We start from the raw sequence: 17,206 nt of genomic DNA on the forward strand, positions 1-17,206 counted from the left end.
GAAATACAGGCAGCATTTCTAGAGTTTTATTCTGAACTGGCATGATTTTCCGGAAATGCTTTTAACGGAAAAGTTTTCTGTTTGATGGCCCCAATCCACAAATATACTTTGGTGCCTCAGTCTCATGTTTTGATTTTGCTGTAATTCACGAAACTGCTGTCAAACTCTACTGGCACCTAAACTCCTCCAGAACCAAAATTTTTAGATGAAAGTTTTCTTAGCACCCGAGTTTTAGTCTCTGAGAACATACAGCGACTAACTCTGTTTGGCCACCTATCTTTAGCCTAAGCCCAAGAGCAGCCAATTAATCAGGGAAGATGCGCATCACCTGCCAATCTCATGAGTGGGGGTGAGCCAGTCGTGCCCACCTTTTCTGTATGTATATAAAATTTTTTCCTGCTGGATAACAGAATGTTCCTAACAGAATGACATTGTCAGTGTCAGCAGGCACTCTAAGCAAAACAAAAGCAGCTGGGGAAGGGGGTGTTGGCAAGCATAGCAAGCAGAGGGTACAGCCCCTTAGTATCTTTTAAAACACTTACCTGGGATGTGGGAGTCAAAGGTTCAAATTTTCCCTTGTGCCTGATAGGTAGAAAGTATGTGAACAGGATAGTCTCATGTCTCACTGTAATCACTGAGTTATTCTGATGTGGCTCTCCCTCAATCTCATGTTAAAGCTGATCTTTTGTGAATAAATAATGAAAGCATGATTGTATGAGAGGGACTGGACTGTGGGTAGCCCACCTCCCATGCGGCTGCCCTAGCTTGCTCTTTCCCAATGATTTTTTTCAATATGGATAAATAATTATTTATGCATAGTGGAAAAGCCATTGGGCTGGAGAGCAAGAGACAGAATGACTGTGTAGTCTGGAGGTAGGGGTACCCAGCTGGGCCAAGGAAGAGCCTGAGTCTAATCTCCCTGCTAGAATCATTCATTGTCTATCCACAGGGTAACAGCATTAAAGAAAGATTGAGGGAGCCCTGTAACAAATATTGCAACCACAGGCAGTGTCTTTGTGTGTGGAGGGGGTGTATTATATTACTGTGGACCCGGCATTGTATGAATGTGTTTTGCTCTCTGGATAGAGGGTTACCGGAACTCCCTCATAAACAGAACAAGTGTGCGTGCATGTGCAAGTGTGTTGGAGGATGAATTAAAGTTACTCACTACCTTCTGGAGTGTCTATAATGTACGTCCTAGTAGAGTCACACAACTGGTTCAAGGTGGGTTCCCAGAGACTAGGAAATTGAAGAGAGGGATATTGCCTTAAAAAGGCTGTTCTTAGACTCAGGACCTTTTTTGTGATCCAGCAAATGGACAGGACTTTCTGTCCAAGGAACCCCAATCCTTGTGGAAGAGTTGGAAGGCCCTTACCCTCCCAAATCCCCATAAAACAGATTGGTAACCCCTAGCATGTGTAAAGAAATTTCTGTTTATTCATTTTCTCTTTAATGCTTTTCCCTTAAGAATTTGGGTGCTTGCTTAGAAGGAGCAGTGTGATCACTTATAACTGGCTGGCACTATCCTGTTCATAGCCTCAGAGAGAAAGCAGCACACAGGCACCAGTCCTTAAGCAAAGTGGCTTGGTGGGGATAGCACATGTGTGGGAGTGTGATGGGGAGAGGGGACCCTGCACTGAAGGGGGGGTGGGGTTAGCCTCTGTGGGCAGAGGAAGTCCTGCCCCTGTTCCCAGACTGGGCATGTTCCAAGTGCTGGAGCAGTATAAGAGGCAGCAGAGCAGGTCAGTCAGGGTGGACTGCCAGAGAGGAAGGAGTTTAGACCAGAAACTCTTGAGCGGCCCCTGCAGCCACAGCCGCCCCAGGAGCAGCAACTGCTTCATCCACAGCGACAGCCCCTACCAGGGAGGCCTGCTGAGCAACGCCCCGAGAGCTGAGTGGCACGCCGGGGATGGTAGGAAGTGGCCCAGGGGGGAGGATTGTCCTCCAGGAGCTCAGTGCATTTTGGCTGGAACCCCCGCTGAGCAGGCAGTGAAACCCTACTCTGCCAACAGGGTCCTGGACTGAGACCTGGTGGAGCGGGAGGGCCTGGGTCCCTCCACCCCCCAGTAATCTGCTCCCTGACAACGTGGGGAGCCTGACCTGCGGACTGGGCCTCCAAGCCAGAGTAACTCTGAGAGAGGGGACTGTGTTTGGGACTAGGGCTGTATTTGCCCTGCGAAAAAGGGAGATTGACCCCAACTTTGGGGTGTCCTGACCATTGAGGGGTCCTGCCCCTCGACAGGGAGGCTGTGCAGCTATAAAGCCATGACCAGGCTGGAGTGAGGTAACAGCTGGAAATCTTATGCCAGTGCCTTGCCGAGACAGAGGGGCCACAGAAATACAGTTACCCTGAAGTTGTAACAATAGTCCCACAGCAGAATATCCGAAACAAAAGACAGAACTATGTAGCACTTTAAAGACTAACAAGATGGTTTATTAGGTGATGAGAAACCATCTTGTTAGTCTTTAAAGTGCTACATAGTCTGGTCTAGCTGAAACAAAAGACAGAACTAACACGGCTGCATCTCTAGCAGAACATCCTACACTCAGATGGTTAGTGCACTTTGTTGGAAAGTGGGGCACCGGTTTCAATCTCCTCCCACCCACCCCTCCCTGGAATAGATGGGGCAATTGAGCCAGGCTCTCCCACACCCCAGATAAGCTCTCTAACCAATGAGTTATAAGGTGGGATAAGCTCAAGCAACTGCTGCCTCCTCTAGCAAAGCAGGCATTTCTCTGCTTCATTCAAGAAATTGCTGAGGCACCAAAGCCATCCTATTCCAGGAGACACTTTTCTGTTTGTGAGTTAGTAAGTAGAGATAGGTGCTTAACTCCAAGAGAGGAAGGGCTTAGGTCATACCTCTCATTTTGCCTTGGCTAGCATTGGAAGCCCCCGGCCTAGTGTGATGGCTTTTTAAGGCTCACATTCTAAGGTTTCTTTCTCCCTCTATTCATTGTATAGAGCAGTGGTTCCTAAACTTTTTGGGCTTCGGAGCCCTTTACATGCGTAAAAATTTATGAGGAACCCCAGCGGTCCACTGATTGTATGTGTTGTACCTATTGATATGTTGTACCTATTGATGAAGACTTCCAGATTTTGTGAAATTTTGTACATATATTTATCAACGTATGTGTTTTATTCATAAATAATAACAAACAAATCATTTACTTGTACAATACTTTTTTATTCAGATTTTAAAACAACATTTTTTTAAAGAAAAATTACTGCATTTTGCCCAAAATCAAAAACAATCATTATTTTTAGTGAGAAGAGTGGGCTTGCTTTCTATTCTTACAAAGTTCTTTAATGTCTGGCATGATAGAAGAAAGTTGGATTTGTGTCAGTTCGAGGCAATTCTCAATTATGCTTTTGAAGGCTTTCCAGTTTGTCAACCTCGCAGAGCCCTTGGAGATGTCTCACGGAGCCCTGGGGCTCTGCGGAGCACAGTTTGAGAAACACTTGTCTAGAGAACACAGGTGCCTAACTTAGGCTTTGTGGCTCATAGTGCAGTTCCTGTGCTGCTTCTAGGTGCATAAAAGGTGCCACAACACTCCGTGTGGCAATTCCTAAGTCCCTTTGTGGAGGCCAATGACATTAGTTACACATGCTCTAACAGTCATCTGCAGAAGTCCCTCACCTAGCTGAACGACTGTACATAAAGAAGTTGGTCGTTCTTTCAGCATAATAAATGATTGAATTCTAATGTGGCAGTAATGATACTGAAAGGCTTTTGTTTAATATAACAAAATGAACGTAAACACCTGCTTTAAGTGATCCCAAAAAGCATACCTTTGTGTGTGACCGAGGAGGTTGTATATGCAAGTGGCTGAAGGATAGAAGAGATTGGCCCCATGAAGAAATAGCTCATGTACAAAATTGAAACATCACCATCTTACTGAGTAAAATCATACAAATATTTATAGCTTTTAAAAGTCATCACTACAAGCACATTAACAGCCACATCTTTTGAAGTTATAACAGTAATGTGAAGAGTATATCAAACATGCCTCCTATACTAACCACATTTTAAAACATAGGCACCTAAATATGCAGCCTGGACTGGCATGCTATTAGAGGTGCCTAAATATGGTTGTAGATCTCTATGGTTAGATCTTCAAATAGGAAAATTAGTCTCTTAAAACAGAAAGCAAAGAGCGCACATGGCTTCCACAGTAAAGCAGAAGCTCCATTAAGCATGTGAACCAAGATACCCATCTGCCTGCACTGTCACCATTAGTAGCTTCAAATAGACATTTCTGTACTGGAGAAAGACTAATCTGATTTTATAGAGGTCAGTGTAAAACATGCAAGAAAATGTTAACATAACACTACTGCTAATGTAAAAATATTTAAATCTTGATTATGTCCTTTTAAGAAGTAAAACCCTCTTTAAAAAAACTATACTGAAATGATGGGTTACATGGTTTTTGTTAATGATGGAAGTCTTGTGCACTGACAAGGCTTAACAGGGAAGCATCCTAAGGATACATCACTTAACATGTCTGGTCAATAACACTGAAGCTGGAGGAATGGGACTTGACTGATACTAGAGAGAAGGCAGCCTCAGAGTTACAGGGGTGCCACGCAACTTTGAAACAGGAGTGATTTTTGGCTATGGCAAGAACCAGATTGTCAAGAATAAATGCTTATGTGTTTAAAACAGCCAAACAAAGAAACTAAATGGGTATCTTAACCAATGCTGTGATTAGAAAGAGAGCACTATTGTCAACTTCGCTTACACAAGACTACGTTTGATGGTGAAGTTGGGATGTTTCTTGGAGACTACCAAGCATTACAACTTTTGTGTCTTAGACTTTTCTTTTGGCATAAATAGAATATGTATATAGTTTAGCTATAAATTGCTTATTCTTTACCTGACCTTCTACCAACTGCTTCCCTACCAGTAGGAGTAACTGCCCTATTCCTCTGAAATCCAGATCTGTACAACCAAATCCTCTAATAGAAGCAGGACATTTAGGATAAGGCTTTTCTTTCAGGCACCAGTTAGTAGAGAACTTGGTAGCAAAAATCTCCCATCAACAGTGCTATTTTTGTGGCACCTTCAGATACACTTCTTGTAATGACATAAGGATAATCGGGGAGAGGCGGAGGGGGACATTGTCAGCACAAGATCTTCCTTCCAGCATGGCACAGATACAACAGACCATGATCATTTAAGTCCAGTATTGTGGCTCTGGCTATAAATGCTGTTCATGTTACAGGAAAGCAACACAATAGAGTTTTCTTTGTTTTGGTGTCTTCTAAGTGCATAGGAGTAACTATGAGGATAAGTCAATAAAGGTCCATTATTTTCAAGGTAAGCGTATTTTTGAAAGTATTTTGGTTAACTGTGCTCCTCTAAGAAATGCACTTAACACAGAACAGTCTTCTACTTTTTCTAAATTATCCACAGTCTCTACAATGCCTTCTGCCGCTTCCAATGAGAGCACACTGGAAGCATTAGAATGAAACTTCTTCTTCAGATCTTCTGTACTTAAGGGTTTTCTCCAGTGTCCATAGAATGTATCACAGCGTTCACTGAACACGTTGCCATCCTGAAGAGTAATGTTCACCTCACAATAAAGGTTCTCAAAGCTAGGCTTGTTATCAGAAGGATGTTCTAGCTTTGTTTTGCTGAGCAGCTCCTTTAACACTGGCCTAGAAATGCTCTGATCACTAAATGACTGAACTGAGATGCTGCCATCCAACAGAGCAGTACATGCCGCAAACTGGAAAGAATGGCGGGCTTCGTGGTCAGAGGTAGGGAAAGGTCTGTTCACGTATCTCACATCTGGGACTTTGACAACAATTTGTTTAATTCTACTAATGGGGACTGAGTCTTCGCCCTGCACAAGGTGCTTCCTCAATGAAGAGACTGCATCCGCCACCCAGTGTGTTCCAAGGTGAGCAGGAAAGCGCTTGATGGCCACATCTTGTTGATCCAACAGCCAGGAATAAGACTGTAAAGTTGGCAGAATCTGGGGCGTATAGTCTGTATAAAAGGCACCCAACCCTGACTCCATGTCCAAGATTTGTTTATTGCCCTGAAGACCCAGTGATGCTAAGCAAGCTGCTTCCAGGCCATGCCGTGCTGCATTGCCGATGTGGAGGGGTTTGGTTTGTGTTGCTGCATTAGCCATTGGGGCACCTGCATAAGAAGCAGCAATCGCTAAAGCTTCTTTACATTTAAACTGATCGAGTGCTAACAATTTAGCAGCAGCTGCTGCACTCCCCATTGTACCAACCACAGCGGGTGGATGAAACCTGAGAAAAGAAAAAAAGCTGTTCATTATCAGATTTCAGAGGAGAGAGATGAATTCTAGGAAAGAACTCCCTGTAAGTGCTTCATCCAACTCTTACAGACTTTAGTGGGAGTTGGATCAGATCATACATCAGCATATATTTAAAAGCCCAAGATCCAGTCCAGTAGTCCTAACCCCAGTGGAGCTCCCATTTTGCCTAGCTGTTGAACCAAATAGCTACTTATTAATGCAAAGGCAAATCTCTTCAGAACCTCTGAACACAGGGGAAGGAGTACAGTTCTACTGTGGGGGGAGGGGGGAAGAGAACAAAGTGTTTAGGGCATGTTTAATAGATTTGAACTAGATTCACAAAGGTACTAAGACGCCTAGCTGTCTCTTTAGGCATGTTACCAACATTTAGGAGCACTGGTGTTCTCAAAAAACCTCTGCTCAGCTGCCAAATTCCTTTGAATTTTTCCAGTGGCAGGCAATGTATCCTCTATTTTTTTCCATCCCTGTGAAAAATCAATTTTGTTATGTGCACCATGGTATGTGTGGATGTGCACCATAAGTAGAAACACATGCCGTTGGCTGTGAGCAGCTGTGAGCACTCTGCTAATCAGCTGAAGGCATTTCAATCTCTCCTGGTTGGCCACCCAAGTGCACAGCTTACAGGGAACACTGCTGGCAGGCTTGTGAAAAGCCAACTACATCCTGATGCCACCAAAAGCTAATTAGCTGCAGGTTGAGCCTCTCTAGTCTGGCACCCTCAGGAACTGGTGTTGAACCAGAGAATTTGCCAAACCACAGGAGGTCAGTATTGTCTAGCAGCATTACCAACACTTCTACTGCTCACTGGGCTCTTAGAAGACATTTGGAGTTAAATTAGAGCTAAATAACAGCACAGTACACTGAGAGCCAGGACTCCTGTCTATAAAACAACTTTATGGGACCACAGGAAACTTGGCCACACCCATGATAAGTGGACATTTGGCTAACTAAAATCATGCCAGACCAGAGAGTACCAGACTAGAGAGATTCAACCTGTACTTGGAGCCCTACCACAAACTGAAGGTCAAAAAGCAGATTCCTCAAACCAGAGCTGTCCCCGACATGCAATCTTGTCAATGAGGTCCAATTCTGTAGGCACTCCACAGTGTGTGGAACCATCTATGTCCAAAATACCAATAGCTTAGTACAACAGGGCCAACACTGAAGTAGTTTTGTGAATGTGGTCCTTTATAATTGCTTTATCGTAGACCGCTAACTCTGTTACTCCATATGTAGTGAGCAGCAAAGCAGCAGATAAATCTAGGGATGTGACAGCAACAACAAAGTGTACATCCTGGTGGAGAGGAATTTTTTTGTTTTGTTTTGTTTTGTTTGTTTGTTCCTGAGCTGCTTTGAGGCCATCTTGAGTCTAGAGCCTGTTTATTCTGGGACTATGCCGAGCCCAAGCTTTGTTCTAGGGAGAGATGAATCCTCATTTCTGGGAGCAAGTGATGGTCTTCAAAGTAACATCTGAATAGATGCATTCCCATGTCTGATTGAAAACTGACAAAGAGTTTCCCCCCAGGCCTCTTTTCAACTATTTTGAATCAATGTAAGGGGTAAGGGAATCTTTTCAAATGTCCCAGTGACTGCACAGGAAACAATGCCCCACTAAAAAGACAATGTGACCTATTGTGCTTCTAAAAGGCAAAAATTACAATAAAGTCGTTTTCGTTTAGAGATTAGATGGAGCCACATGGAAAATGAAATTAGCTGTGCAACAGTCATCATTTTGAAACCTGAAGTGGAATAGATGATGCTGACCGGTTGTCTCTAGCTATGAAAGAAATTAATTTATTCAGACCTTTTAAAAGTCTCACAAAAAGGCAGTTCTAGGGAGGTTCCTGGGAGAGTAACTGGAGATGGGAAACGAGTATTGGTTTTAACTCTCAATTATATAAAAAATGAACAAAGCACCTCCATGCAACCCAAACACTCTATTTCAAATATCCTTTACCTACCTTTTTGGAATATTGCTGGCTTCCTTGGAAAAGCGCATCAATCTGCCTTGTACTTCAATCCCTACATTGAAAGCTAAGAGCAGATCAAGGCCAGACAATTTTTGCTTTTGAGGGAGGACTTCTGAGGCAGCAATCAGAACAGGAAGCACAGCCCCAGATGGGTGGGTGGCTGGATGCCACGTGTCATCAAAATCCATTGAGTGAACCTTGTGCAAAAGAGAAAGGTCTTGATTTATAACCAGAGATTCATTGTTTGTCTTGGCAAGTTCAGTTAATTCCCTTCCCAAATGAAAAGATTTTAACCAATATCAATTAAGAATTTCATTTAATTTCAGGGTAATCTTTATTTTTAGCTATGCTTTCTTTGTATTGAGTTATGTATGAAAATGAAAATTGAGAATATTACAGACTTTGCAGAAAGGGAGCTTAAGTCAGATCTCAATTTCATTAGCTTTAAAGAAGTGTAATTCTAAAGCAGTAGTTCTCAAACTGGGGTCTGTGAACCATTAGTGGTCCATGGATGCCTTGCAGGTGGCCTCTGGCTCGATCTCAGTCCCCCCGTTCTCTCTTCCCCCACAACTGGAAGCCCTCACTGGCCCTCCAACTTTTCCGTCCCTTCCCCCCGGTTGGAACGCCAGCATGGCTATCTGCTGGGGGGGGGCGGGGAGGGAGAAAGCCTTGAGCCTTCACGCCAGATCCGCATCATGGGGAAGAAGCAGAGACAGAAGCAGTTCCATGGATATAATTTAAGCAGAAAAAATAAATTTGCGAGGACACAGTTATACTGATACAAAATACTGGCATAGTTTATTTTGTTTCAGGAAGTAAAATAAGCTATATTGGCATAGGCATGCTGTATGTATAACTGCATGAACATTAGCGCTTATGCTGGTATATCTATAAAACCCCATAACCCTAACTGACATTGAGATGCCAGTAAAATGTTTCTAGTGCATTTTACTAAGTGACAACAGAAGTAGGTTTATGAGTGTGGACGTTATTTATGTAAAATACATGTTACATATCAAAATGTCAGCCTTTTATGTGCTCCCCCTCTGTCCTCTCCCTGCTGCCCCTTCACTATCATCTAAGTCCCACTGCTCCTCTATATCTCCTCAGGTGGGGCACTGTCCTGCCCCCAGCACTGTATAGATAATAGGGATATAAAATCCCATTTAATTAGTTAACAGGTTAAACATTAAGTTTGACTGATTAACCAATTAAATGGGGGTGGATGGGCTGGAGCAGCTCCCCTGCTGTAGACGGGTGCTGTGCTGGAATGCCTTTGCCCGTGGGGTCTGTTCTGAGCAGGCTGGAGTGCCCCTGTCGGCAAACGGGGGTGGCGCTCCAGCCCCCACCAGTTAACTGTAAGTGGTTAACCATGAACATCCCTAGTGGAGAAGCAGCCCCTGGTCAGTGCACTCAGCTCACCAACAGCCTGGGCAGCAGGCTCCTTCCTTCCCCCACTGCCTCTGGTTGAGCGGGGTCCTGGGAAATCCCAAGACATTCAGCCCCAGGTGCTAGCTAGGAAAAGCTGAAGCCAAAGCTCCACACAGCATTGGCACGGGCAGCCTCTCTGCCTCTCAGCTAAGCTCTGGAGTGGAAGGGGGAAAAAGCGATTTCCAGACTGTTCATGCCTGATGCTGAAGGCTTCACAGCTGCCCCCAGGAAATGGGCTAACACCCTCCTCACCTAGGGAGCAGGGGGCTGCTATGTCTAGCGTTGCCAGGTGTCCGGTATTTTTGCCTCCTGTCGGGTAAAAAAATTCAGAAAATAACGGACACCTAAAATGTCCGGTATGTTCTGATTTTTTCCCCGGTCAGGAGGCAAAAATCCTGGTTCCGCAGGGGAGCTCTCTGGCCCCGAGCAGAAAGACAAGATGGCAGATTGGCCACCAGCAACCTGTTAGGGCCAAAAAGCCTCAAAAGCATTTCTTAAAGGGGCCATGCTGGGTTTTTGTATTTTTGTATTTTTTATTTATATTTTTGCTTAACTCTCAGGGTCCTTTGGTCTCCCTTTTTTTTTTCTTCAACAGAATTTTTTCCTCTGTGGTTTTTTTTGGGGGGGGGGGGAGGTATTCGGTATTTTTGGTTAAACCATCTGGCAACCCTAGCTCTGTCCCCTAGGCTCCCTCCCCTGTTGAGCCACTTCTCTGGCTGGGTTTGCTGAAACCCCTGTAGTCAGGTTGCCTGGGCCCCAGTGCACAATGCACCCTTAGCACTTAACTCCTTCCAGGCTATGTTGTAGCTGCAGGACAGGAGGCAACAGGCTTATGTCGGTGACCAGCAACAGTCTGGAGCTGTTAGCTGCCTTTCAACAGTGTGCAGGAAGGTGCAAGCTGCTTCGAGCCATAGATGAGCAGAAAGGAAAAGGAGATGAGCTCTGCAAAGACATGGGCCAGGTCATACCTCCCCCAACCCCTGGCAGCTGGAAGCAGCTCCCATCCTTTCCCTCTTGCATAGTGCAGAAAGGCTCCTGCTGGCCACATTCTGGTGTGAACCCTGGCAGAAATCTGGAGAGGGGGGACATGTGCCCCCCACATGTTGCCTTGAGAAGACACAGCACCACATTCCAGGAGAGGTGGGTCTGTGCTGGGGGCTAAGCCAGGCATAGAGGTGGAAAGGTGAGAGTACTGGGCAGGAAGGGTCAGGTTGGTTTCTAACACCCCCCGTGTGTTAAAAAAAGGTATATAGGAGTGTGTGTGTCACCTCTCCCTATGTGTGTTGTTGCTGCTGATATAGCAGCACCCCAGTCCTGTACTTAGAAATGTTTTGAGTGTTCAGTTATTATACTGGCAGGCTGCCAAAATTTTCCCTCGGGAACTTAAGCCACACAGGGAAAGGTTGTTTTTAACAGTTTATATCTGAGCAAAACCAGACCCAATGAATGAGAGAAAAGAGACTTTTCTTGTTTCCAGGCTATTACCTTGCCACATTCCAAAAGCCTGCTGCAGACATGGGATGAGTTAGCCCATCTAAAGAAAGGTGGCAATAATCTTATATAATGGAATATGTCAGGCAATCTAAATACAAGGGTCAATACCAATGCCCCCAACCATCATGGTAACAGAGAGAGCCTGTCAGATCGTTGTTGTGTTACATACTATACAAACACTGTTCCTGCCCTGAAGAGTTTTGAGGTCAGCTATGAAAACATTCTGTCCTAATGGGGGCTGAGGGTTATGCCTTGTGCTATTAGTAAAGCAGTTTTCCTTTGATGTTCGGTGAGGTCTTGGGTTTGACCTATGACCTTAATGAATGAAGGAATTATCATATATAGGATTTGGACATTCTAAATGTATTAACTGTCAAACTTGAGCACCTTCTAGAGAGCATTAGGGACACTAAGTGTCATTTCAAAAACAATTTTTCCTACATTTGAAATGAGGTCTTTAACTTAAGACCTCATCGCCACAGCTAGTTTGAGCATTCCTAATGCACCATTTCCTTAGATTGGCACCTTCACTATTTTTACATAATTCAGAACAGGTCTAATTCAAATCAGGCGTAAATGGGTGGAATGCCATTAACTGCAGGTTGGGTCTGAATTGAGACTACATTTCTTAGGGCCAGTCATCATTTTATTGATAAAATGGAGCATGTACAAAATGGAGAGTTGGTAGGACAGTTTAAGGCCGTTTTATAGCAGCCATAAATCTGGCATCAGCCACAAGAATGAAATAAATTAACAAATGTACAGAAAATAAATGTAAAATATCACTGCACATGGCTTATAAAAGCAGATGTAGACCAGAGAGAGAAGATGTTACTTACAGCTACTCCATTCACAAAAGCTGCATACAGAGGAGGAAGTCTGAAATCTGAGTGCCCCCAGACTGTGCTGGATACATCTGAACTGTAGATCTGGGAGTAATTGGATATCATTTAATGCAAAATCCTGAACTCAAGTATAAGACAATACTTCATGCCTCCCTCTTACTCTTTTCATTATTTACAAAGCAATTATTTCTATCTGCTGTTGAGATTAAATGAGTGGAATAATCTGAACTACCAAAGGGTGCAGAATGCTGCTGTAACACATCAAAATTTGGGACTGAATTTGAACCTCTTCTAAGAGAAGAAAACCCCAGGAATGTCCCTTCAAAGTCACTCCACTCTAGTGTTCTATCAAGAGGTGTGGTGAAAAAGTTTGCTGTCCTGCAAACTAAATCATGAGACCCACCCCTCTACCTTGTAGATCTCAGGGGATCAGCAGGAGGCCAGGCAAATAAGTTCTGTGCCTCCATAGCCTCTTGAGTCATTGGTATCCCCTCCTCCAAGATCCACTGGCCACAACTGCCAGGGACTTTCCCCAATTCCTTCACAAGTGTCTCTGAAATAAAATGAGAGACTCGGGCTTCTCCTTACCACCTCTGTTGGATGCTGCTTGTGGCCTCCTGCTTCTGGACAACCCACACCACCCATCTCCCTGTATCTCCCCTTACATGAATTCCTGAAAGGCTTCCCTGGGATTCAAGGAAAGGACAAAGTGGCAGAGAAGCAGCCATTTAGGGAGAGTCCTCTCTGCACATTTCCGGAACACAATTCCAACCTACCAGGGCCTTCTAAAATAAAATAATAGGCCTGAATTTATGCCATGAATGATACCACTGAAGTGCTAAGAGTTTCGCTTATATAAGTGACAGGAGATTGGAGAGGAACCAGAGCCAAGATTTCTATACAACAGTATATATGTACTAGAAATTACCTACATTTTGTGTATTTAATATTCCTGTATCTTGTGTATTATAATATTTTAGAGCAGTCTTAATATTGTTTGTTTTGCTGATGTCTTTCTTAGCATGAAAGATCCATGGATAAAAACATCAGTGCGTGCTTAGTACCCATGACAGCCAGCTCCTCTCTTGCCTCCTGCCTGCCAGCATTCCCGCCAATCAGCTCTATCCCCTTTCTTCCAGCATCTCCTGCCTGCTGCAGAGAAGCTATTCTGTGGCATGCAGGAGGAGCTGGGGAGACGGGAGGAGCTAGGACAGGGTACATGTGAGGGAGGGGCAGGATTGGGCAGGACAGGGGTGAGCAAAGCGTGGGGATGAGTGGGAGCTGAGCACCCCCAGGGAAAAGAAGAAGCCAGCACCCCTGTTCACCCAGGTGTGAGAGAAAGGACCTGGTAGGTTATCTAGTCTATGTTTTGCTTACTGTGCAGGGATTTTCCATACAGCATATTTTCCATCAGTGGAGCTTTCCTACCTTCAAGGCAGGCCTGCCAACTGCCCCAGGGCCCAGTGTCTCAAGCAGTGTCTGGAGACCTAAGTCTTATAAATCGTTGCTGGAGCCCCTCATAGTGTGCTGCAGATGGCGCTGAGAGCTTGTGCATGGAGAGGTGCAGTGCAGTCTGGGTGGTGCTAAGGACTGGATGCCATGCTCCTTCCTCCCAAGGCCCCACCCCTTCCAGGAGTGTAACCCCCCCCCCATACTCACACACTCCTTGTGTAATGGTCCAGTGAGTGTGTTGTCTCCCCTGCTTCAAGGAAACAATTCTACCTTCTAATATAGCTCACCATTGGGAGCTTTTCCCTAAATGTACTTTTTCCTCAATTTTATTTTATCTATAACTTTTCTATAATGTGAAGTTCAAGCATCTTACTTTACTGTATTGTATAACTTTGTGGAAGACTGATGTGCTGGTACCAAGCAGCCCCACTCCCAAAGTATCCAGGATCATCCGTTTGCTTCTCTGAATGGCTAGGTCTGTCAGATGGCTTGCATTCAAACCATGGATAACACCAGCAAAATTTTCAGTTACAGTCTGGGGGGGAAAATAGAGGTCTCAATTTAAAAGAAAACATTAAAAATGTTCAGCCTTTTATTTCTACTAAATTGTTTTGCTTTTATACTCTCAGGTCTAAATTATGGAACTTATAGTGTTCTGGCTTTATTCACCAATAATTTATACTTCCTCCATCACTAGGTAAAGGATGGTCTTACACAAATTGCATAAAGTCAACCTCAGGTTTAAATTAACCGAGTTTTGATTCACTTCCCCTCTTTTCCCCTAGCATACGGGAATATGGTTATTTCTCTTTTTTCTGTTTCCTTCCAACATCCACTCTTGCTTCCTCCTTTCTCTCTTTGTCATACCTCAGAATACGTTTGTAGTGTTGTTGTCCCAGGATGAGAGACAAGGCACAGGAGATAATATCTTTTATTAGACCAACTTCTATTGGTCAAAGTTTTGCAGAGCTCTGTGTAGATTAAAACATATCACTTCCACCAACAGAAGTTGGTCAAATAAAAATATCTTACCTCCCTTTACATCTAATTTACAGCACAATGATCAAATCCTTCATTTGAGCAGAATTCCCAATATACAGCAGCAACAGAGCAAAATCTTGCAACTGCCACAACTCCCTGTTTCCCACTGACTTTTCTCAGAAATCCAGGTTTCTGAATAACAGGATTATTCACTCTGCCTAATCTATTGATGAAACAAAGAAGGAACATGATTTTGTGTGTCAAATCGGTATGATTTCGCCCTCTTTTCTTTGTTAAAGAACATAAGAAATGTAAAGCAGATGAACTACAGGCCCCATAGGAGCCTACAGAAGAATGAACAATGAAAGCTACAAAAGGTTAAAATGAAAAGACAGACTTAAAATGCAGAAAAATAAAGCAATACCTTTGCCCACATGTTGCAATAGATGACAACTAGTCGCTGAGGCGAAGCTATGAAAGAAACAGCAATGGGGAAACTAATAGGAAGCATGCTCTCTATATAAGCAGCTCTGGCTTCTGTGCTTGTCATCCTGACCCTCCCACTTTTTTCTCTGCCCAGAAATTTCCCCTTTTTCACTGCCAATCTTTTTTACTCACTTCTCCACATGCTACTGCTGGGACTCCTGACAGCACTGCATGAGACTAGTTCATACGTCATGTGCAAGGAGTCATAGAAGATGTGTCAGGTAATGCATATGGGCCTCCTTCTGATCTCACTTCCACCAGCATAAATCTTGAGTAACTCAACTAGAAGGTAGTGCAGTTACATGACTATCAAACCAATGTGAGAGGGGAATCAGGTCCTGTGTGCGGAGAGACACAATTGACACTGGTCCTTGTATGACCAATTGACCAGTCCTGTTCAACTTATTCATAAATGATCTGGAGAAAGGGGTGAGCAGTGAGGTGGTAACATTTGTGGACGATACCAAACTGTTTAAGATAGTCAAGACAGAAGCAGACTGTGAAGAACTTCAAAAAGATCTCACCAAACTGAAGGATTGGGCAACAAAATGGCAAATGAAATTTAATGTGGATAAGTGTAAACTAATGCATATCGGGAAGAATAACCCCAACTATACGTACAGTATGATAGGGGCTAATTTGGCTACGACAAATCAGGAAAGAGATCTTGGAGTTATTGTGGTTAGTTCTCTGAAAACTTCCACACAAAAAGGCAAATAAGATGTTAGGGATTATTAAGAAAGGGATAGAAAATAAGAGACAGAATATCTTACTGCCCCTGTATAAAACTATGGTACGCCCTTATCTTGAATACTGTGTACACATGTGGTCTCCTCACCTCAAAAAAGATATTTTGGCCTTGAAAAGGGTTCAGAAAAGGGCAACTAAAAAGATTAGGGGTTTGGAACAGGTCCCATATGAAGAGAGGCTAAGCGACTGGGACTTTTCAGTTTAGAAAAGAGGAGACTGAGGGGGGATATGATAGAGGTATATAAAATCAAGAGTGGTGCAGAGAGGACGAATAAAGAAAAGTTATTTATTAGTTCCCATAATAGAAGAACTAGAAGACACCAAATGAAATTAATGGGTAGCAGGTTTAAAATTAATAAAAGAAAGTTCTTCTTCACACAGCGTGTTGTCAACCTGTGGAACTCCTTGCCAGAGGAGGCTGTGAAGTCTAGGACTATAACAGAGTTTAAAGAGAAACTAGATAATTTCATAGAGGTTAGGTCCATAAAAGGCTATTAGCCAGGGGATAGAAATGGTGTCCCTGGTCTCTGTTTGTCAGGTAGTGGTAACCTTTTTGTACCTAAGTGGGTTGCTGCACCTCAGACAAGGATGCCTCTCTCCAGGTAAGGGTAGGCATCATTCACACCATAGAATCATAGAGATGCAGGACTGGAAGGGACCTCATTAGGTCCTCTCATTCAGGGCGAGAGGCTTGCAAAACTTTTGGTGGTGTCCAGAATGCCCAGAGTCCACATCCCCTTTCCCACTCAAACTTCCACCCCCGCCCCCACCTGCCTAAGGCGCTGAGGAGTTTGGGTGGAGGAGGAGTGTGGGCAGGGCCATCCTGGGGCGGGGGGGGGGGGGGAACGCAGGGTCTTGGGCAACTCCCTAGTGCCCCAGGCATGAGGCCCAGGAGAACTTCCCCACAGCAGGCCCCACCCCACCTCTGCTCCCTCCTACCCTGCTCCATTCCCACCCTTCCCCTGCCCTGCCCCCTCATCAAAGCCCCATCCCCAGAGCAATGCAAGCTAGGGATGTTAAATATTGGTTAATTGAATAGTCGATTAATCTCATTAATTCTTATGGGTTCGTTGACTATTCTATAGCAGCCCCTGTCTAGGGAGAGGGCCCTGAGCTCCCAGACCCAGAACAAGCCAGGACTGAGCTGGGCTGCCTGCCCGCTTGGCTCCTAATACACTTTAAATGCAGAGCTGCAGCAGGGGTAGGTCCAGGACCCAGTGCAAGCTGGGACTGAGCTGGGCTGCTGGCCAGCTTGCCAAAAAATGTCCTGGCAAGGGATGGGGTGGGGAAGAAATGCAGGTAGTTTATAGCACTAACCTATATGCTTTTGCTTATCGGTTAATCGGCTATACTATTACATCCCTAATGCAAGCTGGGGGATTGTTGGGGGGAACTGGCGCGGGCGGCAGCAGGGGTCAGCCCCCTCCTGCACTCACTGTGGCAGTGCAAGCCAGAGCAGTCCAGCCAACTGCTTCACCCCACTATCCCTCCCAGCCCACTGTG

At 44.4% G+C, this 17,206-nt stretch overlaps 1 protein-coding gene across 1 annotated transcript; it reads right to left on the reverse strand.

The window, feature by feature from the left end:
* Window positions 1-2,621: 2,621 nt before the first annotated feature.
* On the reverse strand, window positions 2,622-14,986 carry ACOD1 (aconitate decarboxylase 1). The gene is made up of 5 exons (XM_006116459.5): window positions 14,892-14,986; window positions 13,860-14,021; window positions 12,029-12,118; window positions 8,256-8,461; window positions 2,622-6,265 (listed from the first exon to the last, which is right to left on the reverse strand). Exons 1-5 carry the CDS (start codon window positions 14,976-14,978, stop codon window positions 5,314-5,316), a joined length of 1,497 nt encoding a protein of 498 aa, XP_006116521.3. The 5' UTR covers window positions 14,979-14,986; the 3' UTR covers window positions 2,622-5,313.
* Window positions 14,987-17,206: the final 2,220 nt, after the last annotated feature.

Source organism: Pelodiscus sinensis, chromosome 1, assembly GCF_052426305.1.
Source record: "Pelodiscus sinensis isolate ZL-2025 chromosome 1, ASM5242630v1, whole genome shotgun sequence".
NCBI lineage: Eukaryota > Metazoa > Chordata > Testudines > Trionychidae > Pelodiscus > Pelodiscus sinensis.

Bases quoted from the DNA above. Each gene is read 5' to 3' on its own strand.
- ACOD1 (XM_006116459.5), bottom strand. From the start codon at position 14,978: ATGCTTCCTATTAGTTTCCCCATTGCTGTTTCTTTCATAGCTTCGCCT. The intron at 14,022-14,891 runs GTATTGCTTTAT...TTTCCCCCCCAG, and splicing joins ATTGCAACATGTGGGCAAAG to ACTGTAACTGAAAATTTTGC. The intron at 12,119-13,859 runs GTAAGATGCTTG...AATTACTCCCAG, and splicing joins AAGTTATACAATACAGTAAA to ATCTACAGTTCAGATGTATC.